At 47.3% G+C, this 26,745-nt stretch overlaps 1 protein-coding gene across 6 annotated transcripts in view; it reads left to right on the forward strand.

Moving 5' to 3' along the window:
- NCAPD2 (non-SMC condensin I complex subunit D2) overlaps nucleotides 1-26,745 on the forward strand; it is a 58,223-nt gene that overhangs the window by 19,914 nt on the left and 11,564 nt on the right. Inside the window, exons 14-26 of one of the 6 annotated variants that reach the window (XM_059720408.1) lie at nucleotides 13-187; nucleotides 6,602-6,686; nucleotides 7,628-7,761; nucleotides 8,155-8,287; nucleotides 12,312-12,380; nucleotides 15,425-15,509; nucleotides 15,593-15,742; nucleotides 15,981-16,201; nucleotides 18,316-18,427; nucleotides 18,769-18,892; nucleotides 19,098-19,253; nucleotides 19,487-19,664; nucleotides 24,967-25,085. In XM_059720408.1, the coding sequence (XP_059576391.1) occupies nucleotides 13-187; nucleotides 6,602-6,686; nucleotides 7,628-7,761; nucleotides 8,155-8,287; nucleotides 12,312-12,380; nucleotides 15,425-15,509; nucleotides 15,593-15,742; nucleotides 15,981-16,201; nucleotides 18,316-18,427; nucleotides 18,769-18,892; nucleotides 19,098-19,253; nucleotides 19,487-19,664; nucleotides 24,967-25,085 (1,741 nt within the window). The remainder of the gene's footprint in view (nucleotides 1-12; nucleotides 188-6,601; nucleotides 6,687-7,627; nucleotides 7,762-8,154; nucleotides 8,288-12,311; nucleotides 12,381-15,424; nucleotides 15,510-15,592; nucleotides 15,743-15,980; nucleotides 16,202-18,315; nucleotides 18,428-18,768; nucleotides 18,893-19,097; nucleotides 19,254-19,486; nucleotides 19,665-24,966; nucleotides 25,086-26,745) is intronic. The other 5 variants (XM_059720409.1, XM_059720410.1, XM_059720411.1 and 2 more) reach the window with 5 other exon arrangements.

The following is a 26,745-nucleotide window of genomic DNA, read 5'->3' on the forward strand; positions in this document are numbered from 1 at the left end:
TACTTCCTACAGTTGTGCAAGAGGCCATTGAGTTCTTTGTAACAGTCTCACAGTTTGGAGTCCCTCAGGCAGTGCTTGGAGTTCGCAGGATGCTCCCTCTCATATGGTCAAAGGAGCTGAGCATTAGAGAAGCTGTGCTGAGTGCCTATAGGAGGCTCTACCTGAGCCCCAGCGGGGATTCTGAGAGGTAAGGAATCTCTAAATCCTAGCATGCCTCTTGGGAGATGCTTTTGGGAGATGCTAGCATGCCAGCAGCTAGCACTAAGCTGTATTTCACACTGAACTGAAATGCTAAAACAGTGGGGGCCAAACTATTTGGTAGGTATGCTACAAATTAGCTCTGCACCCTCCCTCGTTGCCACTCCAATCCCCTTCCCTTGCCCAGTCTCCTGCTCTGCTTTCTGCTCCTTGATCTGTGCTCCCTGCGTGATAGGCTCTGCTTTCTATTCTCTGCCTTATATACCACCGTATTGCTTGTCTCTTCCCCAGTCTGCTACATGCCTCACAGACTGTCCATGCCACTTCTGGCTCATGCTGCAGATTAAGCCACCCTTGTGCTAGTAAATGCTGTGCTGCAAGGAGGGATGCGAGTCAGTCAGCAAGGATGCTTTTTCTCCTGGTTGCTTCTAATTTTCGTACAGTTCTAAGATGCGCTATGCTGCCAGATATCTAAGCATTTCCTTGTGACCTGTCACATGGACACTGTCTGCTCCCAGTGCTTGTCCATACGTACATTTTGTTGTGGATGTGTTGACTTGACACAAGAGTTGTATAACTCTTGTGCTGAAGCTTGGAGCCGTATCCATATAGTGCACCTGTGTCTTGTTCCTTCTTGTGCTCTGTACCAAGCACATAAAAATGTTGCTTGTTCCTGTCCCTACCCTTCAGCTTCTTGGCCTGAGGTGAAGCATTTCTGTTCTCCATTCTGACCACAGTGTCAGCTTCTCAGCCTATGTTTTACTTGCTTCCATTTTTTACAAGGTTTTGTACATTCTAATTAATTATTCTTGGTCTTGTCCATAAAGAAGAAAAGTGAGGAAAGAAAGTTCTGTTTTTGGCTTTGAACATGTTGCTTTCCTAGATTTTTTTTTTTTTTTCTCCAAGAGAGGAGGAGTCCTTGAAAGTGAGACTTGAAATGCTCCACCATGGGCTCTTCAAGCAGTATAGCCTTTAAAGGTTGTCCGTTGTCTGAAAAGGCCATTCCTGCCAATAGTGGGCATCCTAAGTGTCTAGTGGTTGGAGAAGCCAAACTTTATAGGGAACTTTGCAATTTGTTAATACTTCCCACAACAGGAAGGACAAAGGCCAGGCTTCAGTTGTACTTGCTTGGTAAATCTACGGGCTTAGAGTTGGATCTTAGAGTACAAGATCCAGACGCATGCACATATATGAAGAACATGGAAGTTATAGGGCAGCCTCAGAAAAGCTGGCCTGGGTGAAAGATGGTGCAAGGTGGGCTCAAGGGAAAAATCTCCCACTTGGGATTCAGTGATTTAGCACTGAAATGCAGGTCCAGGGAATCCTCTTTGCTGGCACTGCATAAACACCAGGACTACCATAAGGGGTCTTTGACATTGGCATCTGCCATGCTGCATAAGCCCATGGGAAATTGTTCTTCCAGCTCTGCATTGGTTCTGTCTGCTTAAAGAGATATGGAGCAGCTTACTGGAAACTCTTGACACCAGCCAGCGCCAGATCACATGGGGAGTGTTCACTGATACTAGGGCACTCCATGTTGCTTCTTGGACACATTTAATTCTGAGAATCAGGACTCTGGCCATTCATACTAGTATTCACAAGGAATCTCTCCTCTTTCCTGTGCCCAGCACAGTAAATCCAGGGCTCTTTCAGTGATAAAGTGTCTCTAGGACTCCCTTCAGAGGGAGCATATTACACAGCGTTCTGGGCCCAGAATACATTCCTAAGTTTATTGCATAGCTGTATTGACCCTGGGTGTAGTAACAAGCAGGAGAGTTCCACAATGGACCTTTGTAAGGTCCATCTCAGGCCTTGGTTGTGTAGGCTGGGCCTTCTTCATCAGTGGCTCCTATTTTCAGAGCATAGGAACTCCTAGAATCTAGTGATCCAACCCTTTACATGGGTGCCCAAGCCCATTATCTTCCTTGTCCCCAAATAGGGTAACTCACCCAGCTGCCCTTCATTAAGTTAGTGCTGCTCACCCTACAGCCTGTCAGCTGTCCAACCTGCAAAGCCAATGTAAACAGTGTTTTGCGTGCTGGAGCTCCACATGCACAGCAAGCTTGCTGAACTTACCAGTGTGTCTGTGTGCGGTGGCTGGAGCCTCCATTCTAATGTTGCTCCAGAGTTCAGAGGATGAATGCTCAGAGGATTGCTGCTTGTCCCCTCTTTTCTTTTTTTTCCCCTGTCACTGAATTCAATGAAGGGGAAAAAGAGGAGACAGTCAGTGGTGGTGTTCACTTTCTGGTCTCCTGGAGCAATGTGAAAGCAGTAGCTCTGACCAGAGCCTGTACTGACAGTTGGTAAGCTCAGAGGCCTCCCTGCATTATGCAGCGCTCTGACAATGTTTTCTGTCTGGTTCTTGGTTCATTTCTGATTGTTAAGGTTTGGCCCACTTTAAAAAACAAAACAAAAAAACAAATGGTTAAACATCTCTGAATTAAGTGATTTTTAAGGGGCTTCACCTTTCCTTATAAGGTCCTGGCATTGGATCTCCCAGATTCCTGTTGAGATTATTAGTGAACTTGTGCATATTCTTCAGCAATGCACACTGAGCAAAGGAGCACTCTGTAACTGAGGTCTAGGGTAGTTGGCAAATCCTAGTTAATCAGCTCCTACTTCCTAGAAAAGTTGGTGAATGTTACCAAATGACTGTCAGAGCTACAGAACTGTTTTACATCAACCCAGTAACTTGTTTACACTCACCTAGTTGGGGCAGCTGCACACAAACATCTTGGAGCAGAAAACCATCCCTGGAGCTTACAAGCAATTTCTACAACATTTTTTGTCACTTTACTTACAAATTATGATGGACGGTAGCATAGTCATATTTGAAGCATCCACAGGGAGAGCAAAATGACAGTCTGACTGCATCCCTTCATAGGGGACAATTGATGCATCTGCGCTCAAGTATACCTGTAAGCAGTTCATCTTTGTGGTCTTCAGAACGGCAGGCAGAACAGAATAATAGAAAATAGGGCTAGAAGGGAATTCAGGAGTTTCTTGTCCAGCCCCCACTGCTTTAACAGGGAAGTTCCTTCTGTCTCAGACAAATGTTTGTCTACTTCACACCTTAGAAACTCCCAGTGACTGATTCCCACAGCCTCTCTAGGTAATGTGCTCATCTTGAACCACCCCCATATCTAGCCTAAATAGCAACAAGAGAAATTGAAAGCTGTTGCTACTTGTCCTGTCTCCTGTGGACAGAGTACAGTTGATTGCCATTCTCTCATAACAACCCTTTTTGAAGACTTATCAAATTTCACTCACTTTTTTCTTTTTTTGGTTAAAGGCATACTTATCAATAGCAAGAAAGGCTGTACAAGGGAGGCCAAAAGAATTAAAATCATATAAAGTTAGGGTTGGAAGCAACCTCAGGAAGTCATCTAGTCCAACCCCCTGCTCAAAGCAGGACCATCCCCAACTATATCATACCAGCCAAGGCTTTGTCTAGCTGGGTCTTGAAAACCTCCAAGGATGGAGATGCCACAAGGTCTCCAGGTAACCTGTTCTAGTGCTTTACTACCCTGCTAGCAAGAAAGTTCTTCCTAATATCTAATCTATACTTTCCTTAATACAACTAGAAACTGTTGCTTCTGATTAGATTTTCAGCATGGTATAGCATAAGGTCCCTAACCACATATGAGATCTCTTTGCTAAAAAATTTGGATCATCTGCTGGAGCTGAATTGCAGTGGCTAATCTTTAAATTTAGTTCAAGCCCATCTGGCTCTTATTTATATAAGCCATCCTCTCCTTTTCCCTGCCATGGAAACCCAGTTGGTCTTCAGGCCATGGCACTGAAGTTTTCCAAGGATCTGATCCTGGTCTTCCCTCTGGGGAGAAGTCTGGTCCCTTTGGGACCTGAACTTTGTCTTTGCAGCTCTGATGAACTTATGATATTATGTCAACCTGTAAGTTTCAGGTATTCTCACAGATAGGTGAGATCTTAGTTTGTAGTCCTCTTCAGTCAAACTGCAGATCGAGATGCTAATGGCAGATTCTCCATATACCTATGTTCTATCCAGGAAAAAGTTTGTGAGAGGACATATTCTAAGTTCCTGTCCCAAGCTGTATTGGAGTCTTACCTGAGATGATCCAGAAGATCTAGTCGTTAGCATTTCTTCTGAAATCTCCAACAGAGTGGAGGTGTTGCTCTTTCCAGATCCTTCATATTGTTCCCATTGCTTTTTTTGCCATAGTGGAAGAATGAAAGGATATACAGCAAAAGCTGTGTTATCTGGTAGTTTATCAACTGGAAAGCTCTACTAACCAGCATCTGAGGGACGTGGCAAAAGCAAAATCAGAAGTCCCACTATCGGTTTTGTCGCCACAAGCCGAGTTCTTCACTTCTTTGGATCATGGCCTGGGGCAAAGCAGCCTGCGCAGGGCCCCCCCTCCCTGTCCTCCAGCACACTGATGCCAGGGAGTGCACCAGAGAGTGCACATTTGATTAACTGGCATATTTGATTAACCGGCATCCCCATTCCCAGGGGATGCCGGATAACAGAGCTTTTGCTGTAGCCTGTACCATGCTAAATAGAACCCTCCGATTTCATAACAGAATTTAGTGCAGCTAAGGCTGGAGCCTCCAGCAGTTTTTAGAGCACACTCCACCAGAACCCAAGTAAGCTGTGGATTTCCAAGAATTTCAGCATTCTAGATATCTGCCAGGCTGGCACCTGGCAAGTGCTATGAGCTTGCTGAGGTTTAGGTTGTAGCCGTGTTGGTCTAAGGACATAGGCAGACAAGGTTCCTTGGGTAAATTTGATATCTTTTATTAGACCAACCCAAATGGTTGGAGAATAGTTATTAAGCAAGCTTTCAGGTTCAAAAACCCTTCGTCAGACCTGAAAGCTTGCTTAATAACTATTCTCCAACCATTTGGGTTGGTCTAATAAAAGATATCAAATTCACCCAAGGAACCTTGTCTGCCTATGAGCTTACTGAAGCATTCAGGTCAGATATTGTAGTTGGGAAAGCAGTTCTATAGTCATTCTTTGCCCAGGACTGCGTCTTGCCTGCAAGTGAATTTGGAAACTGTTTTGATTCTTTATGTGCAAATGGCCAAACACTTCAAGGAGAAAGAAGTTGCTTATCACAGTAACTGGCAGCTTGAGAGAGACCCTTGTCTCCTCTTCTCGTGGCACATTGTAGACATTTCCCTCATAGGGTGCTTTGTGGCTGTGGTAGGAAAGAGGGGCTAGAAAGGACATTTCTGTGGACTGTTTTGGACAAATCCTTTGTTGCATGGTTGCCTATGGTTGCAGAGGCTTGAACTTGATGGCACAGAAGGTTCTGTCAATCTTGTGTTCTTCAGCTGTCTTGTCCCTATACACATTCTGTATTATGCCTTCCATTCTCTCTTATGATCCTCTGGCATCTTGGGATTCTGTAGCTGAGAAGAAATGGAAGAATAGAGGGCCCTTTGGTGCAGAGTGTGAGGATGTGCAGATCTACCCTACCCTCTATAGCAGGGATAGGCAATTATGTTGACTGGAGGGCTATTTAATGAGTTTTGGGGACCTGTCGAGAACCACATCCATCTGTCTCTCTGTCTGTCTCTTCTCATCTCTGTCTTGCTCCCGAACCTGGCCAGAGCTGTTGTTTGTCAGGAGCCCTGAAGCTCAGCTGTGGACCCAAATGGAGACTTCCTCTGTGGCAGGTGGGTGGCAGTATCAGCTGTGGTCATAGTGAGCAGGTTCCAGAACCCCAATGCAGAACCTGCTGGCAGTGTCACAGCTGATGGTGCTGCCCATCCGCTACAGTAGAAGTTCCTGCCTGTATCCACATCTGATGCTGCTAGTACGTTCCAGATCAGGGCTCCAGGCAGGAGCTTTCATTGTGCTGGGAGAGTGGCAACATCGGCTGTGGTTGCTGCCAGCGGGTTCTGCATCAGGGCTTCTGAACATGCCAGTGGCATCCACAGCTGATGCCACCACCTGCCTGCCTGCCTGCTGCAGCAGAAGCCCTGCCCAGGTCCACAGCTGTTGCTGCTGTGTTGAGGGCTGATGCTGCTCGGTGGAAGTAGTTCCACCTGCCTGATACCATGTGGCAGTCAGTCACCAGCTGCCCACAGGCCCAGATCCAGTGAGTTGGCAGTTGTCCACCCATGGGCCAGATTGAGTCTGTTGGTGGGCCAGATTTGGCCCATGAGCCATATTTTGCCCACCCCTGCTCTATAGGTTCTACATTACGCTTTACAGGTACTATTAAGACAAAAAAAAAATCTCAACTTGAACATATGAATTGCTTGGATGACATTACCTAGTGGAACATATATCTGGACAGGCTCCCTTAAATCATTCCTGTTACTGTGGCAAGAAAATTCTCTATCCCTGTTTGTGGATTCTGGATCTAGGAGAGTAATCGTGCAAACTGTCTTCTGTCTATCTCCAAAACAGAGTTAGGGCCCAGAACCAGGTGCAATCTCTCTCCCTCCTTATGGTGGATGCCTCACTTGGGACCATTCAGTGCTTGGAGGAAATAGTAAGTGCTAATCCCATTCTGTATGTTTTAGAGGTGCACCGATACATTGATCCCATATCGGATTGGCATCGATATGAGAAAAATTGAGAGCGTTGGCAATCGGCTTTTTTTTGTTTAATGTGGCCGATGAATACCACATGCATGCGTGTAGTTATAGCACAGCCCGGCAGCATGGAGAGCAGCTGGGTCCGGCTGGTGGAGAAAGTGGGGAGGAAAGGGGCGTGGGGGGGAGGGGCAGGTTGAGGCCCCTGCGGTGAGGGAAGGAGTGGAGCAGGGGTAGGGGTAGGTGCTGCCCAGGTGGGGCACGGGACAGAGCCTGCAGTGAAGGAGTCAGTGGGGCAGGGAAGGAGGCTTGGGTGGCTGAAGCCACCCCAGAATTTGCTGTAGTCCCCGCCAACCCCCTCTCCCAGCACCGCTGCTGAGTGCAGTCTGGCCCAGCCCCCGCTGGGATGAGCCAGGCACAGCACCTTACCCCACCCCACGCACATACCCAGGGGCACATGCCCCCATGCCTCCCAGGGTGAGCACAGTGGCGGGAGGTGCCCCCACAGCCCAGCTGGGCAGCACCTGCCCCAGCACCAGCTCCGCTTCCTCCCTCACCGCAGGGGCCTCGATGTGGCCCCCCTTTCCCCAAACACACCCCTTCTCTCCCCCCTTTCCCACAACAGACTTACCAGCCACTCTCCACGCTGCGGGGCTGCGTGTCAGAATCAGATCGGTATCAGCCAGCATGGCTCGTTAAAAATTGGCCATCGGTATCAGCCCCAAAAATCTCTATTGGTGCACGCCTAGTATGTTTGAGCCTCCCTTGAGCCTTTGTCCTGCTCAAAATGTTATGGTCCTTCCAATAAAATGCCCTCCTGGGGCACAGATGGACTGTGGAAGCCATTCCACTTGTTCTAGTTTTGTATGACTAGTTATTGTGTCCTGTTCCTCCCCAGATCAGCGAGTTTGTTCAGAAAGATGAAATAAAGCCATCTGTGATCCAGTTGCTTTGGGAGCAGTTCACAGAGAAATCCCAGTGTTCATCACTGGAGCGCCAGGCTGCTATCATGCTGCTGGGCATGATGGCAAGGTAAGCTCGAAGTATAGCTGTCTCTATAAATAATTGACTATGGTCCCGTGACAGCCATGATGACTGCTCCTCATTCCCCCTTTCTTATCCTAAAAGACTGTTCTGGAAGGTGGTGGACTGTGGAAGACTTGGCAGTGTTTTTACTACAATGCAAATAGCTGTTTACTTCAATGCATTCCAATGTTCAGACCCCCATTACAGCATGTGTAATATCCAACTTGCAGAAGTATGGTTTACTGCCTTCTCAGCTGAATCTGAAGTGTCAGCTGAAAACAACTCATGCCCAAGTCTCCATTCTTCCTCTGCACAAAGTAAACCTTGGCTGGTTGTATGTTTGCTGCAAGTTTTCTAGAGTTACTCTTGGCAACTCTTGTATGTTTTACCTCACTACAGGGGAAAGCCAGAGATCGTGGGCAGTAACTTGGATGTTTTGGTGACAGTGGGGCTAGATGAGAAGGTTCACAAAGACTATGGCTTTGCCAAAGAAGTGTGCAATGCTATCTCCAAACTGGCTGGTTGCAACAAGGTAACATTCTTCCTTCATCAGGGAGCTCACAGAACAGGAGCTAGACATCTTCGGATGAGCACTCCCCATGTTAAAAAATAAACTTCAAACTTAGGGCCTCCCATCTGTGCAACTTATCTGGTTTCACTAGTGTCAGCTGAAAGATAATTGGCAGGGCAAGACCTACGTTATTTAGTGATAAATTATACTTTCGTCCTTCGTGGGCAAAGACAACCGCATCCAGCTGGGGATGGGGAGGGGAGGGAAGAAGAGAGAAAAGAAGTGGGAAAGAAAAAGAGAAGGAGAAAAGGAGAAAAAAAGGCAAGGAAAGGGAACGAAGTGGGGTGGAGGCTAGGTCACATGAGGGATAAGTAGGGATGGCACATTTTGGGGGGGTTTCACCAACAGGTTTTACAAGGGAATAACTGCCCTGCTGAGGAGCCGGGTGTATTGATATTAATCACCAAACACAAAGCCCTGTTTTAAAGCATGGATCTTTGTCAGCATTTCCATTTGTACTTGAGGTATTTTCTGAAGAAACCTGTATTCACACTGGTTGGCACAACCATTTTAGCTATGAGTAATTACAACTAACTAAGGATTGCGCTACATTTGGTATATTTGTTTTGCTACCTAGGATGGTATAGTATAGTTAAACACTTTAAACAATTCTGTGGCTTAATATTTTCTTTTATTTTGCTATAGTTGAAAACAGAGTGATATATTACTTATTAGCTAACTAACTTGTTCATGATTCATGTTAGGCATAAGCAACTTAAAAGGCTGTTTTTATTAAATAAACATTGTTTTGGATACATAAATTTCTCTTACCAAAACCTGTTACCCACTTTTATACCTAAGTGATTTATTATCTAGGGCAGGGGTTGTCAACTGGGGGTACGAATACCCCAGGGGTACTTAGACAGGACATAGGGGGTATGCCTGGAGCGCAGCAGTGGTGTCTTCCCCAGTGCATTGGCCTCTTACCCGGGGGACGTGGAAGAGGGTGGATGCGCTGGCAACCACTAGCCCCCCACAGCACATCGCAGCACCTCCCCGCCCCAACACATCTGAATGGCCGGGGGAAGGTTGTGCCCACCCCCGGCTGTGTGCATTTGGCTAGGCGCAAGGCTGGTCAGCAGCCCACGGAGCCACATCTGGCCATAGGAAAGCGGGGCAGCATGCAACCAGGGGTAACAGTGGCAGTGGCGACCACGTGTGAGCCCCGCCTCTGTTCGGCCTCACCTCCCAGCACTGCCGCTACATGCACCCCAGGATCAGCAGACGGGGCAGGGCAGGTTGGGCTGCTGTGGGCTGGGGGTAGGGTATCACTGAGCTGTTCCTGGTGGGGCTGTTGGATTGGGCTGCACTGGGAAGGAGGGGGTGGGGCGGCTACGGTGAATTTTGGGGTGGCTGCAGCCCCCGCCATAGGCAGCCAGCCCCCCCCACCCCCTCCCGCCAGGAAGAACCCCGCACAGTGCCAGAGGGAATGGGGCAGGGGTGAATCATTCAGTCCTGCCCCTGGCCCACTCAGTTCTGCACTGTGGGGATTGTCCCACAACCCGGCCTGGCCAGGTCATGGGACAACTGGAGCCCGGCAGCTCCTCTAGGGACACAGAGCAGGGGAGCACATGCCCCCACCCCGATTCTCCCGTGGTGCGCACAGCAGCGGGAGCCTTGCCCACCTGTGCCCCTGAAGAAGTGGCTGGGCTCTGATTGTCCCACAACCTGGCCCAGCCAGGGCCCCATTCACAGTGAATGGAGCCCAGCCAGGCCGGCTCATGGGACAATCCCCACAGTGCAGGAGGGAGTGGGCCAGGGCCAGGTTTGAATGATTCACCCCTGTCCCATTCCCTTCTGCACTGTGGGGGGCTCAATCCCAAGCCTCACTCCCTCCCTCACCACGGGAGAGGGGCAGATCAAGGTCCCCGTGGTGAGGGAGGGAATGGGGCAGGAGCAGGGGCTGGGATGAGTGGGGCCCTGGCTGCGGCCCCTTTCACCCCAGCCCTGCTCCTGCCTATGTCACACTCCCTCCCTTACCGCAGGGGCCTTGATCTGCACCCCCACCCTTAAAAACAGAAAAAAATATAAAGGGGTACATGAACTGAAACTTTGAGACCAAAGAGGGTACACTTGTTAAAAATGGTTCTTAAAAATATTGGGTCTCATTTATGACCTGCAGCTATAGCAGGGCTTTTTTTCTGCAGTTCTCTGGTTTCTCATTCAACACTAGAGGCTGAAGGATGTTGTCCTTCCTCCTTCCTATAGATTCATAGATGTTAGGGTAGGAAGGGACCTCAACAGATCATCGAGTCCGACCCCCTGCATAAGCAGGAAAGAGTGCTGGGTCTAGATGACCCCAGCTAGATGCTCATCTAACCTCCTCTTGAAGACCCCCAGGGTAGGGGAGAGCACCACCTAACTGTGAAGAAGTTCCTCCTAATGTCCAATCTAAATCTGCTCTCTGCTAGCTTGTGACCATTATTTCTTGTAACCCCCAGGGGCGCCTTGGTGAATAAATCCTCACCAGTTCCCTTCTGTGCCCCCGTGATGAATTTATAGGCAGCCACAAGGTCGCCTCTCAACCTTCTCTTGCGGAGGCTGAAAAGATCCAGTTTCTCTAGTCTCTCCTCATAGGGCTTGGTCTGCAGGCCCTTAACCACATGAGTGGCCCTTCTCTGGACCCTCTCCAGGTTATCCTCATCCCTCTTGAATTGCGGTGCCCAGAATTGCACGCAGTACTCCAACTGCGGTCTGACCAGCGCCCGATAGAGGGGAAGTATCACCTCCTTGGACCTATTCGTCATGTATCTGCTGATGCACGATAAAGTGCCATTGGCTTTTTTGATGGCTTCGTCACACTGCCGACTCACGTTCATCTTGGAGTCCACTAGGACTCCAAGATCCCTTTCCACTTCTGTGCCACCCAGCAGGTCATTCCCTAGGCTGTAGGTGTGCTGGACATTCTTCCTCCCTAGGTGCAGCACTTTGCATTTCTCCTTGTTGAATTGCATTCTGTTGTTTTCTGCCCACTTGTCCAACCTGTCCAGATCTGCTTGCAGCTGTTCCCTGCCCTCCGGCGTGTCCACATCTCCCCATAGCTTTGTGTCATCTGCAAACTTGGACAGAGTACATTTCACTCCCTCATCCAAGTCACTGATGAAAACATTAAAGAGTATTGGTCCAAGGACCGAGCTCTGCGGGACCCCACTGCCCACACCCTTCCAGGTCGAAACCGATCCATCCACCACGACTCTCTGGGTGCGACCCTCCAGCCAATTCGCCACCCACCGGACTGTAGTCATCCAAGTCACAGCCTCTTAACTTGTTCACCGGTATGGGGTGGGATACCGTATCGAAGGCCTTCCTGAAGTCTAAGTATATGACATCCACCCCTCCTCCTGTGTCCAGGCGTTTCGTAACCTGGTCATAAAAAGAAACTAGATTGGTCAGGCACGATCTGCCTGCCACAAACCCGTGCTGATTTCCCCTCAGCATAATTTGTCCTGCCGGGCTCTCACATATGTGAGCCTTGATGATTTTTTCAAAGACTTTGCCAAGGATGGAGGTAAGACTGACAGGTCTATAGTTGCCTGGGTCCTCCTTCCTCCCCTTTTTGAAAATGGGGACCACATTGGCCCTTTTCCAGTCCTCCGGGACTTGGCCCGTGCGCCATGAGCTTTCAAATATTCCCGCCAGTGGCTCTGCAATGATGTCGGCCAGTGTCTTCAGCACCCTCAGATGGAGCTCATCTGGGCCTGTCGACTTAAAGGCATCCAGTTCTTCCAAGTGACTCTGCACCATTTCAGGGTCTACGCATGGTAGTCTGGCGCCTTGCTGCTGCCTCTCTACAACCCCAGTGAGAGACTTGTCGTGCCCCTCAATTAGGAACACTGAGGCAAAGAACTCATTGAGGAGTTCAGCCTTGTCCCCCCTGTCTGTCACCAATTGTTTCTGCCCATTTAGCAGGGGTCCTATTCCTCCCTGGGCCTTTCTTTTTCTCCCTATATATCTAAAAAACAATTTCTTGTTGTCTTTTACTTAGGTTGCCATCCTCAGCTCCATGGTAGCTTTGGCCCGTCTAACTGCCTCCCTACAAGCACGAGCAGAGGAGGTATATTCATCTTTGGTGATCTCTCCCTGTTTCCACTTTTTATGTGCTCCCCTTTTGGCCCTTAGGCTGCCCTGGATTTCTCTGGTCAGCCAGGGAAGCCTCCCGGCCCCTTTCCCTCTTTTGCCTCGCTCGGGGATCGTCTCGCTTTGTGCCCGAAGGATCGTTTCCTTAAGGCACAGCCACCCTTCTTGGGCTTCCATCTCTTCAAATCTCCTACTCTGCAGTGCGTCCTTGACTAATCACCTGAGTTCATTGAAATCAGCTTTCCTAAAGTCTAGCACTTTCACCCTACTAGTTACCTTACCCACTCGCCGTCTTATGGTGAATTCTATTATTAGGTGATCGCTGTCCCCCAGATGGCTACCGATCTGGAGGTCCGCTACCATGTCATCCCCCGTTGCCAATACCAGATCCAGTATGGCATTCCCCCTAGTGGGACCGTGTACCTCCTGTGTCAGGTGGAGGTCCTGTACACAGGTTAGAAACCTGCGTGAGCAGTGGGACTTTGCTGTTTGTGACTCCCAGCAGATGTCCGGGTAGTTTAGGTCCCCCATGACTACCGCCTCTTTAGCTTTTATAGTCTCCGAGATTTGCCTCAGGAGCCCCGAATCTCTTTCTTCCCGTGATGTGGGGGTCTGTAGCAGACCCCTACCACCAAATCCCTTTCTCCTTGCCCCCCATGTAGCCTAACCCACAATCCTTCTACTTCCTCATCCTTGGATTCCGTCTTGATGAGGGTCGATGTATATTGCTCACTGACATAGAGCGCAACCCCTCCCCCTTTCTTCCCCACCCTGTCCTTTCTGTACAATCTATAGCCCTCAATATGTACCGCCCAGTCATGAGATGAATCCCACCAGGTTTCCGTTAGCCCCACTAAGTTCCTATAATATGGTGCTTGACAGCAGTGTTGTTTTCTGGTTGCACTCTGTTTTGACTACTCTTTTGTTGTGTAAATTCCCACCTCCAAAATAACTGAACTGACTGGTGTCTTTTTCCAAGAACTAGAGAGAATGGGTTTCCATGGTCAGTGAAGTCATAAGTATTAATTTGAGACAGGAAACAATCAGAAGTCAGATATAGAAAAGCTATAAAATGGGAGCATGAGACCACCCAAATGGACTCAGTGGATGATCCTGATGAGATACCTGATGTCTGCTGGATTTAGGGGCAAGGTCTCGGGGCCTGTGCTGACTTGGCAAGTCTTTTGAATTTGTTAGTACAGCCTTTGGATCCTCCACTGAATTAAGCCAATACAGTACATGACCTTTTGTGTTGTATTTGTAAAGCTCTGCCTCAAACATTTGGCATTTTTCCTTGATTTTCATTTCATTTTGAAAAGTGCACAGCTCTTAGTTCAAAGGACTAGTGTATTAAATATAACGTTATATAATTTATTTTTATAAATCATTGTTCAATGATCATTTTATAAATCGGTGTCAATCAGTAAATGAGCAATGAATCATTGCTCATTTACTGGTTTAGGATGCACCGTTTGAAGGAACGTTTTCAAAGCATTAGATTTACCATTTTTTTTTTTTTGTGTATGCATATAATGCACATCTTTTTCCCTCAAACAGATCAGTTTGAAATATGATAGTTCCCCATCTGCCTCCTTTTCAGTTGGCATGATTATTTCATCTATCTATACTAGTGATTCTCAGTCAGGGTACCATGGCACCCTGGCATGCCTTGAGATCCATTCAGTGGTGCCATGCAAAGTTAGCCTTATTAGGTGTGCAAACTCAATTCACAAGATAAACCCAGAGATTTCAAATAGGAATCTGTAGTGTCAAAAATGTTCTAACCTGTTGTGGTCTTTCTGAGTTTTGCAACAGAAGAATTGCTCTATTTTTCCGTAGTAAAAAAAAACAAGTGAAAACTAAGAGCTGGTATTTTTCAAGGGGTGCTTTGACTAACAAGGGGTGCCTTGAAGCTAAAAAGGTTGAGAATCACTGGTCTATGCCCAGGGTATTTTAAGACTTAGAGATTTTGGAGAGACCATGCTTGTCTACATGGATCTTGACTTGTGTTCATGTGTCCTGTGAGATCATTAAGTTAATTCTTTAACCTCATTCTACCAGTGCTCAGATGACCTTGGCAGAGACTCTGTAGCAAAATTTACAGAGCAGCTCTGTGGAGCTCTTACCACATTCATTGACCACAATTTCTTGGTATCAGCTTTCACATCTGATGATCAGCTTGGCTAAGCAGTCCATCGTCTGCAGCTTTAGGCAGTTTGAAGCTATTTCTGCTGTGACTGGTTGTTCAAACGTTTCAGGCTCCTTGCCCAGTAATTACTCTGTGGCTTATTGCCTGACTTCCTGCCCCACCCAAATCCAGGTTTAATTGCATATAACAAGTATTCCATTTCACTTTCCTAACATCTGCACAAGTGACTTAAATCAAACCCCCCAAAATATTAAGGGTGTGTCCACTGTAAATGCAGATCATCCAATCCCATTTACTGTTTTGCAGCTCTCTTCACCATTCCCCTTTGTTATTATGTATTTCTTTTGTCTTCAAAGGTAAACTTATGCTAATGGTAGTCTTGGCATAAAATCACTTATTGGACAACCCTCCATTTTGCACTGTCTCTTTCTGGAGCAGATAATCAGGACTGAGAAAAGTAGACCAGTTGAGACCTGTCCCATTGACTTACAGATTAGTATTAAGTACTTTGAGTTATCTTTCCATTCTTTGCCCAATTCTTCATTGGACAGGGTTGTATCAGGTGAGAGTCCAAGGGAAGAGAGGCTGTAGGATTGTCCATCTTAGGCTGGAAATGTCCTTTGGTCTAAAGCTCTGCAGTCTTTCTTCCTAGTGCCCACTGCAGCCTCAGAGTGACAGAAATCCCTTTGTTCTGCATTACTTCCCATTAAATTGATATCTGTCCCCCATACAAGATGCACTAACTTCAGCATAACGTAATTTTGTGTAGTTCATTGTGTGAAAAGTTTGAGCTTGTGGAAACAGAAAGCTGGAGCAGAGAGAGTATTGTAAGAGGAGTAGTGCAACTCATTTGTCTGGTATCCTCTTTGCAGCCAGCCCTGGAGAAGAGCCAAGCTCCCTTTCGACTGCCAGAGACTCACCTGCTGTTTGAATGGCTGAGTGATGCTGTGAGTGCAGGTGAGATCAGAGAAACAGCAGGACATGACATGTAGGTTTAGGTTCTGATGCCCTGTATAATGTGTGTTTCTTTTACTCACCAGGTTTTGACCAGCCAAGCACTCTTTGGCTCCCCTTCATGGAAGCAGCAGTGAACCTCATTTATCAGCTAGCGGAAGGGCCTGAGGAGATATGTGCTCAAATCCTGAAGGATTGTAGCCAGAAGACTCTGGATGGGCTGCTGGACCTCCCAGGTAAGGGAACAAGTGAGGAGATGGGGATCTTCCAGGGGATGGCAGTTTGGCAGTGAGAGGAGAACTCAGATAATTATGGAAGTAACTGGATTGAAAAAGGATGAATGTACCAGTGACCTGGGCCTCCAAAGAGTAAAGATGGGCTAAAGAGAAGTTGGTAGGAGTCCTTCATAATTATTGTGGGGAGGGGCAGCAATGTTCAGGGAAGATGTCTAAACTCTAAACCCTTTTCCCTTAGCAGAGCTAGAGGCTTCTCCAGGCAGCATCCCTGGTGGCACCAATGCTCTCCCTACCTTCCTGCTGACGCATCTCATTTCTCTGGTGGGACATGTGGCATTACAGCAGGTTGTGTATTTGGAAGGGGCAGTGAGTGCAGAGCTACGCAGGCGTCGTGTCCTTCGGGAGGAACAGGAAGCCAAGAAACGTGCTGCCAGCAGCACCAAAGAGCAGAGTGCCAAGGTGGGATTGGAGCCCCTTTGTGTGCTTATCTCAGTTTGTTGGAGCCCCAGCAAGCTTCTACGGACAATGATTTTGTAAGGGGGTGGCATGAAGACTTAAGAGTTGAGTTCACATTTTCTCCAGTCAGTTCCGACCAATGTTCAAACAAGGTGCTTAAGATGGTACAAGTCATGACCATGCTCATTAAAGATTCTCTCTTGTGTGCAGAGCAGCAGGGGATGAACCTAGTGTCCTAGTTGTGGTCCCCTTTTTTTCTCTTTGCCCTTAGTTAATTTTTGTCACCTGCTTTCCCACCAACTCATGACTCTACTTTGGTTTTGAAGCTACTCTGTGGTTTGCCTGATGCTGTCTTTTGCAAAGCGTTTTGGAAAGCAAAGATGGGGGGAGATTGTGCTGAAAGAAAAGGATTTCCTGCATCCTTCATTCTTAGTGATTAAGTATTCCTGTTTTGGGGGCTGTCTCAAATTACAGAACAACATTTTTTATTCTTAAACCACCTTTACTAAAGATAAAGGAAATATTAGGAAAGAGGAAGAGGGAAAGGCTGGCTCTCTGACAACCTGCCAGGGAGCAAAGCTACAGCCCAACAAGGACTTGGGATTGCAACTGCTGCAAGTTATCAGAGAACATGCTGTTGCCCCATCTAAGGGGACTGTTGCGGCTGCCCCTATGGCAGCAACAAGCTGTCAGACATAGTACAACATAGCAATATAAGTGTACATACACTCACAGCCCCTTGGCTGAAGCATTACAAAGTCACCACAAAGACATGTTTTCCAGCTAGTAGGCAATAAGAGCATTTGCAGTGCCACATGCATATCTGTCCATGACCTAAATCAACACATTATCACTCATTTATCATATCAAGGTGAGATTACCACAGCACTTCCTAAGGAACATCATCTGGATGCAGTGTAACCTTTTGTCCTTCATACAAAGGTCTTATCTTTTCCTTGTGGAGTTTCCCATGTTGCCTTGTCCACACAACCAGCAAGTCAAAGACTACTTTGTTCTCCTCACCAGTCTGACTGGCTCTTGGGGTTTGCATGTCCATTTCTTTTTCTGTAGGTGTTAAAATAGCTTGCCATAGCTGTATCTTGCCACAGCTGTATCCTGTTTTATTCCAATTGATCAGTATGTATGGGCTTCTTTAAATCTTTCATATTGATGTTCCCTTGCATTAAAAAATTTGATAAGCCCCAAGGCTTATGTCTTAATTACTGTTTTTACTTGAATACCATGCATACTTTCCCTTAAAACTTTTCCACAGAATTGGAGTACATGTTTCAAGTGGGGAAACTGATTTTTTTCTGCCTGAAATAGAAGCATCTTGCTTTGATTCCTGCTCCACAGTGCAGTAGCAGTGGCATTACTCTTCAGGCAGTTGAGGGAGTCAGTTGACTTAATACCTCATTGTTTTTCACTCCACAGGTATTAACGGTGGTTTTTCCTCTTTAACAGCCTTGATGTTTCACTAATCAAGCTAACTTTTCTTAGGGCAATATTTCTATATGCTAGCTGCTCCTAGTTTCTCTTTTCCTGTTTGATAGCCCTGGGGTCTCTGGGTTTTTTCAAAATCATAGATCCACTCACGAAGACCAGTCTTCAGCAACAGGCAGGGTTTCAGCTTTTAGTTAAGCAGGAAAGGAAAGGTGAGTCAGCTGAAGATTAGGCTCTGTCCCTGCTCTATGCAGCCATAACTCTGGAAAAACCTTTTCCCCCCTGATTCTGCTTGCTCAAAAACAGTAAGCTTATCTTATTTGGGGCCTATTTTATTCAAGAAAAATGCAATATATTCAAATCAGAGGGGACAAATTGATTATGCAATTCTCCATTCATTTGCTCTTTGAAATAGTTGTCATTTTGCTGTTGTATCTATATCTCAATTTTTGTGTGCATGGAGTTTTTAAGAATAGGTTAGAGTTAGACAAATGCTAGTTAAGGTTTTACATATGAATCATCCTGCCTTGAGTAGGGGATTGGACTTGATGGTCACCTGAAGTCCCTTCCAGCCCTACTTTTCTTATCACTCGAGGCAGGTACCTTGTGGGGGCGGGGGCTTAGGTGTGCATGGTTCTGAAATTTTTCTTAGTGACTTTCTTGTCTCTGTACAGGACACAGGTAATGAGACCACCATGGAGGAGGATCTGGGTCTTGTGGGAGCCTCAGCTGATGACACTGAGGCAGAGCTCGTTCGTAATATCTGTGAGACAGAGCTGCTGGATGGTGAGTGTGGTCCTCATCTCGAAAGGAGGCACTCCTTCAGGTGATTCCCTTTCCAATGCCATGGACCCCATGATCCAGAATGAGGAGTACACTCATTCCTTGGAGGAAACTTTATAGTTTCCTCGGAGGAAAATTCTGTAGAGTTTTCCTACAGTGTAAACTTCTAGAATATGTTTTGTGATCCTGAATTTTATGGCATTCTTCCAACCATAAAAATGGCAGGGACACCACATTTGCATGGGCTAGTAGGCCTTTTGGACCAACTGAGTAATCCCTCTTAAATAAGGAATATCTGAGAGCTGTGCTGTCAGTCTTACATTGCTTTTCCTCCATTTCTGCAGAGAAACAGCTGTTCTCTACCTTTATGCCACTGGTGCTCAAGATCTGCAATAACCCTCTGGTCTATCGTGATCCAGCTCTCTCAGCTGCTGCAGCACTGGCCCTTGGCAAATTCTGTATGATTAGGTAATGCCCAGACTTGTGACCATGATGTTCTTCTCTACCTTGCTCACTTTCTAGTGCCAGAATATTGCCCTTTAGCAGTTACTTTGTTTCCAAGGCCACAGCATCTTTTGCTAGAAGGGACAGAATGACACTGCCCTTGACTCTGTCCTCACAGGACCCTCTGGATAAAGTCTTGCTTTTCTCTCCCCTGCTCTCATCCCCTCAGTGCTGAGTTCTGTGACTCTCAGTTGCGCCTCCTGTTTACCATGCTGGAGAAGTCCTCTCTACCTGGTGTGAGATCCAACCTCATGATTGTAGCAGGAGACCTGGCCATCCGTTTTCCCAACCTGATAGAGCCTTGGACCCCCCATTTGTACGCCAGGTAAAGCATCACCATGCTCTGGGGGTGGAGGGAAATAAATATCCAAGGGAGAGACTGGGTCTTTGGGAGATGAAGAGGTTGCAGTAGCCTTTGTTTGAGGAGATTGGGGCAGTGGGATCTGGGGAACTGGAGGTTGTAGAGGAGAGGCCTGAAGGAGCATTTGATAACTTGGCTCTTTGGAAAGGAGCTGGGCAGCCTATCATCTCCCTCTGTAATTTAAATGTATTTCTCAGGCTGCGGGACCCCTGTCATGATGTGAGGCAGATTGCAGGGCTTGTGATGACTCACTTGATCCTCAAAGACATGGTGAAAGTGAAGGGACAGGTGAGCGAGATGGCAACTCTGCTCATTGACCCTGAGGAGGAGATTGTGCGGCTGGCTCAGAATTTCTTCAGTGAGCTCTCCAGCAAGGTGAGGAGAAGTATAGCCTTCTGAGGAGGAAAGGAGCAGAGAAGGGGAGAGGAGGTTGTTGGTGGTTGAGGGATCTGAGCAAAACAAAGAGTCTTGGAGAGTGGGGCTAGTCTCCAGATTGTGTAGCCAAGGAGGCAATGTCTGTAACTTTTTTGGATTGTTTGGGCATCTGCAGGGGAACCAGAGGGAATAATACAGAAACAACCTCAATCTGGTATTGTGGAAATTGACATCATCTATGCAGAAGATAGTGGGCTATGTCTACAAGTAGTTGCGTCTGCCACCAACAGCTCTGATGACAGACAGCAGCTGCCACCACCAAGCTCCTGGCATGCATTCGCACTTACGTATATTTCTGGAAATTGAGTGGCCTTACTATAGCAGCTGTGTGCCAGAGTGCAAGGTACATTCTGGGAACACACAACCTGATGACATGACTGTACAATTTTCATAGATTTCATAGACATTTGGGCTGGAAGGGATCCCGGGATGATCATCTAGTCCAACCCCCTGCCCCAGGGGCAGGATGTCAGCAGGGATCATAGGATCCCAGCAAGATAAGCATCCAAATGTGTCTTGAAGGCATTCAAAGTGGGTGCTTGAACTGCCTCCAGCGGCAGTCTATTCCAAACTTTGGGGGCTCGGACAGTGAAGAAGTTCTTTCTTATGTCGAGCCTGAATCGGTCACGGCGGAGTTTGTGTCCATTCGATCTTGTCATCCCTTGGGGCGCTCTGGTGAACAGATGTTCCCCCAGATCCTGATGAGCACCCCTGATAAACTTATATGTGGCCACCAGATCACCCCTGAGCCTATGCTTTTCCAGGCTGAAAAGCCCTATGGCTCTCAGCCTGTCATCATAAGGTCTGCTTTCCTGACCTCTGATCATGCGCGTGGCTCTCCTCTGCACCCTCTCAAGCTTCTCCACATCCTTTTTGAATTGTGGAGCCCAAAACTGGACGCAGTACTCCAGCTGCGGCCTCACCAAGGCTGAGTACAACGGGAGAATGATGTCCCGGGATTTGCTTGAGAAGCATCTATGGATACAAGCCAGCGTTTTGCTCGCTTTACTAGCTGAAGCATCACTCTGAAGGCTTATGTTCATCTTGTGGTCAACCATGACCCCCAAGTCCCTTTTATCTGTAGTGCTAACCAGCGTAGCACTACTGAGCCTATAAACATACTGCAGGTTTTTCCTCCCAAGGTGGAGAACCTTGCATTTTTCGGTGTTGAACACCATCAGGTTCTCGTCCGCCCATTTCATGAGCCTGTCAAGATCCGCCTGGATCACCCTCCTGTCCTCAAGTGTGGATGCTTTACCCCAGAGTTTGGTGTCATCGGCAAACTTGGCCAGTCCGTTTCTGACACCAGTGTCCACATCATTGATGAAGATATTAAATAGTATAGGCCTTAGGACAGAGCCTTGAGGGACCCCACTGGTCACAGCACACCAAGATGATTGGCTCCCATCGACCACCACCCTCTGGGTCCTACCACGGAGCCAATTCCCCAGCCAGAGGATCGTGGTGAGGTCGAGGCCGCAGTTAGCCAGTTTAGCCAAGAGGTGATAATGGGATACCAGATCAAAGGCTTTTTTAAAGTCAAGGTATACAATGTCAATCTCTTCCCCCTTGTCCAGGTGATAAGTCATCTGGTCATAAAAGGAAATGAGATTGATCAAGTTGCCCCATTTGGTTTAGCAGGGGTCCAGTGTTGCCCTTGCTTTTCCTCTGGCTCCCCACATATCTAAAAAAGGACTTTTTATTTTCCTTGATATTTGTAGCTAGCTGGAGTTCCATCACAGCCTTGGCTTTCCTGGTTTGCTCTCTGCAGGTCTGGACCAGAGCAGAGTATTCCTCCTTGGTGGTGGTTCCAGTCCTCCATCCTTTGTAGGTCTTCCTTTTAAGATGCAGGAGGTCCACCAGTTCCCTGGGGAGCCAAGGGGGCTTTGCTGCCTTTCTTCCGAGGTGGGATGGACTTTGCTTGCACACCCAGGATTGCTTCTTTGAGGAGCAAGCACTCGTCCTGAACTCCCTTCTCCATTGAGTTATGGCCTTTTAGGGCCTTTCTGACAAGCCTCCTTAGCTTGTCAAAGTCAGCTTTCCTGAAGTCGGACTTCTGTATTACTGACTGACTTGCCAGCTTTACGGCAGATGCTGAAGGTGATCAGCTCATGGTCAAGGTCACCCAGCTTCCCTTTGATCATTAGGTCACTGATTAGGTCATCCCCGGTTGCCAGTACAAGGTCAAGCAGCGCTTTACCTCTTGTTGGCCCGTAGACTTCCTGCGTCAGATAGAGGTCATCCACACACGAGAGAAAGCTTTGCTACTGCTTGGATTTGGCTGAGTGCTCCGCCCATGAGATGTCTGAGTAGTTAAAGTCTCCCGTGACAACCATACACTGGGATTGTGCAGCGTCAGCCAATTCCCTAGTGAACTCCTGGTCAAGGTCTTGACTCTGGGTAGGGGGTCTGTAGTAGACTCCCACTATAGTATCCCCTTTGCCGTGTTCTCCGCGGATTTTAACCCAGAGGGTCTCAAGTCCACCCTGGGTGCCAGTGTTGGCTTCCAGGGATGCGTAGCTTTCCTTGACATAGAGAGCTACACCCCCGCCCCTTTTGTCCACTCGATCCCTCCTGTACAGGATATAGCTGTCTATACCCGTGGTCCAGTCATGGGTGGAGTCCCACCAGGTCTCCGTTATCCCAGTGACATCATAGTTATTTGCATTTAGCAGGAGGACAAGTTCATCCTGTTTATTCCCTAGGCTCTTGGGATTTGTGTACAGACACGCAAATGTCCCCTTGGGGGCCCTTGCCCTGCCTACATTTTGTTCCAGGGCTGGGGCTGGGGTGGGATCCCTTATGTGCCTTGGCCTGCTGGCTTTGCCAGTGGGCCAGCAGTGGCAGTAGTCCCCCATCCCCCGGCGGGCTTAGTTTAAAGCCTGGTGGAGCAGGTCAGCCAGTCTGGCTGAGAAGAGCCTCCTCCACAACGGAGAGAGGTGGAGGCTGTCCCTTCCCAGCAGCTCACTGCCTCTCTCTCCAAAGAGCGGACTGTGGTCCTTTCCGATGACACCAGCGCCGCAGTCTTTGGTTGACCAGCTGGATCCTCCTCTCCCTCCTCAGCCCGTAGCCCGAGACTGGGAGGATCGAAGAAAACACCACCTGCGCCACCAGACCCTTTAGCCCCACACCCAAATCCCTGTAGCGCCTCATGACCCAGCTGGGAGCACTCCGAGCTGTGTCATTTGTGCCCACATGGATAAGGAGCATGGGATAGTGGTCAGTGGGCTGCAGGTGCTTAGGAATCTTCTCCGCAATGTCTCGGATGCAGGCTTCCGGGAAGCAGCAAACTTCCCGGGGTAAGGGGTCGGGGCGGCAGATTACCCCCTCAGTTGACAGGACCTTTGGCATTGACAGACTTCTCTTGTTTGGAGTGCTGCTTGAAATCTTCTGTGCCATTGTGCCATGTGTACTCACCAAAACACACTGTACTGAATGATCCAGAGACTCTAACATATCTGCTGAAAGGTACCAATATGGCCATTTTGGCTTTGGATATTTCAGCACCTCCCTCCACATTCAGAGGGATACTCTTCCTCCATATCCTATGTTTGAGATTTATTTCAGTTTCACCCAGTCACCATGGCTATCCAGTCTCTATAGCAGAAATCAGAGACAAAGGAACCATCCTCCAGGTGCCACTTTCATCCAGTCAGCACCTGACCCTCAGACAACATCCAGCAGCCTATGATGAGAGTAGAATCCTGAAAATTTCTCTATAGGAGGTGTCAGCAAAAGCATGCTTCCCAGTTGACATGCTGTACCCATTCTATTTCCAGGAGGGCAGACAAAGAGTGTAGAGTCTCTTCGAGGAGTAATGAGAACCTGTACATACACACTGACCGTTTTTTCCCTGATGGTCCTGCCAGCAAATGAAAATGGGAGACTGGACCAACTCAGTAAGAGGTCTTACTCCTCCAAGTATATGGTTGAGGATTGCTAACTACCAGAGTCTCCTGGCCTGTTGCGTGTCTATGAGAAAGTTACAGAACTGATGAAGTCCCAGCAATATTCACCAGTATGCAGATTGCTTCTTGGCAGGGAGAGCCCCCTAGAAAATGGCAGCCTGCCATCAAAGGGATCCAGGTACTTCTTGCAGGTCTTCCACCCTGAAATGGGAAGTGTTACAGTGCACTCAGGATATGTAAACCTTGTGCTGCCCACTCATTCCCCACCAAAGCTGCTTGGTCTGGTTTTACCCTGTACATGTCCATATAATCTCCAACTGGTAAGCCCTGGATGTATAGTGATCTCTAACTGAATCTAGTTTGAATTTTTATCTTCTCATAACCCCCTACCCCTTCCCCTTCTTTATCAGAGACCCTTTTCTTTGAGGCATGTTGTCCACCTGCTGTCCTCCTTCCTTGGAGTCGTGTGCAACTTAAAGACTGTGTGACTGAGAAAAAACTGAGGAGTAAGGAATATGCCCTTCCCCTATTCCCTCAGCATAGAAAATGAGGATGGGTATAGCTATTGTCTGCTATACAGGTATTGCTAGGGTTTTAAGTCTCTAGGTTAAGGTGCTAATTGCTGTTTCCCACCAGCCAGATTCCTAATCAGCTTAATCTGTTATGGGAACAGATGGTTTGAACTTGTCAGATCTTACCATAATAGAAGGATGTCTTGGCCTGAGTTAATCCCACTCCTATTAGCAGAAGGCAATCTACTAGTTTTTTCTAGTTTGAAGTTTAGGACATATCTCAACTGGGACTGTGGTGCAATTTTTTTTTTTGAACTTCTGGATATAGATCACTAATCATTTCAACTAACTCTTGCTTATGTAGGCAGGTAAACCTAGCAGTCAAATCTACAACCCAGATGCCTCTTTTGTTAAGAGAAGACCTTTGCAATAGATTAGACAGTCAATCTGATGGATTTTTTTCCACCCTTTCTGCCCACATATTTGATTACCATTTACAACTCAGCAGCTTCAGCCATGCTAAAAGGCCCTTTAAGCTCAGGGAATACTCTCATACATGTCTGGAACCCCTCCCCACAATATTTCTTGTCTGTTTTCCTTTGTTTTGTTTTCTTCTAGTTATGGTCTAGCATCCCAGGAGAACTCAGCCACCTTGTTTACTGACCAACCTTCAAAAGCTGATGAGTGGCACAACCCTGCTAAACAGCTTGGGGAGCAGAGAAGGACAATTCCTATGGGAAGCTAAACCCTGTAGCTTGGCGCAAACTGTCCTTTAAACCCTTCATTAGTGTTGTCATGTGCTTATTTTGTCTGTCTTTGCAGGGTAATGCTATCTATAACTTGCTCCCAGATATCATCAGTCGCCTGTCAGACCCAGACTGTGGTGTAGATGAGGAGTCATTCCACACCATTATGAGGTACTTTTTTCACACCATTATGAGGTACATTTTGATGAATGGCTTTGGTCTTTCTCTAGATAAGTGCGTGCACACGCACACACACATGCATGTGCACACACATGCACACACACCCCTGCTTGTACAACATGCATGCCAGATCTGGAGGAAAAAACAGCAGTGGCTTATAAAATGCCATCCAGTCACTGTTAATTCAAGTTGTTAACTCTTTTTTTTTTTTTTTACATTTAGATTTTGAAATGGGAACTGCAACAGATGGGATTACCTGTAGCCAGCAAATTGGGGGAGGGGCAAGAGCAGCTATAGTCAGACTCCCTTAGCAGTTGAAGTGGTCTGCCACTTGTTAATTCCCATTAATTTTTGTTCCAGTCCTACCCACATTGCTATATAGGCAGTCTTTTCTGCTGCTGTGCTGTTGTAAGAGGGTACAAACGAGCATACATTTGAAACTCTGATTTGCAGAGCAGATTTATGCAGATGTGTGCACCCCAAGGAGGTAGGAAACAGAGTACTGTAGGATACCAGGGTGTGTAAACATTTTGGGAAACGCTTCAAAATGAAGTACTTAAAGATGTTCCTGTTTTATGAGGATCTCTTTTGAAATACTTCTTTGGTCATTTTTGGAGCACTTCTTCAGCTTTGCAGATCTGTACCCTTACTGTTTATGGAGTGCTTCAAATACTGCATCTGTCCATGGCCAGAGACTCCAAAATTTTCAGTTCACATTTCTGATTATTTAGCCATCTGTATTCCAATCATGTTCCATCATTTCCTTTTTGAAGAGGATTTTCCAAAATATTCAGAATAACCAATTGAAGTCTTTAGACAGAATACAAATACCATTGATACCAGTACAATAAGGCATCCAAAGTAAACTGTTTATAGCTGGATCATGTAGAACATTTTGAACCTTTGTATCTATCAAATCAGATCATGTTCCTTAAGACAGTTGTTCTCTATGTTTTTGGACTCCATGACTTTTTTCAACTGGGCAGCACCCTGATTGAGAATAGGTGTTGTGCTGCCTCAGTTCACTGTAGTGGTTCTTAATCAGGATGTTGCTACTGCTGCTGCCACCAAGTGAAACTGCCACTCATGCCTAATGCAAAGCCAGATTAGGGTGGGTTGTGGCATAAGTGTGACCTTCTGCTGCACCTTTTTACCAGTCCAATCCTGCATGCTCCTCCTGGAAACAAGCTGACAAGTCAATTCCACCTAGCAGCAGCGGCAGTGTAACAACCTGAAGATTTATCTGTCTTTCCCTAGGCTACTGCACTGTCACTGCTGCCAGGTGGAATGGTCCTGTGCATCTCTGTTTCTGGGAGAATTTCAGAGCTGGACTGGGAAGGGCTTCAGCAAGAGCCAGTACTCCTGTCTGTATTAGGCTTAAACCTAATGTAGGCAGAAGTGCCCACTCATGCCGCAGTCCCTTCCTAATCTGACTTCATATGAAATGCACAGGACAGTTTTACCTGGCAGCGGCGCCCATGTTGCAGCATTCCTGAAAGGGTCTTGTGGTGCCCCAGCTGAGAACTACTGTCTTAAGAAAATTGTCAAGGGATCCATTAACACCAGACTAACAGAAGGTAAGCTTCTGAATGCCAGCCAACATGGCTTTGTGACTGGCAGGTCTTGCCCGACCAACCTCATCTTCTTCTATGAGCAGGTAACACATGCCCTGGAC

This window comes from Alligator mississippiensis, chromosome 1, assembly GCF_030867095.1.
Source record: "Alligator mississippiensis isolate rAllMis1 chromosome 1, rAllMis1, whole genome shotgun sequence".
In the NCBI taxonomy this organism is placed as follows: Eukaryota; Metazoa; Chordata; order Crocodylia; family Alligatoridae; genus Alligator; species Alligator mississippiensis.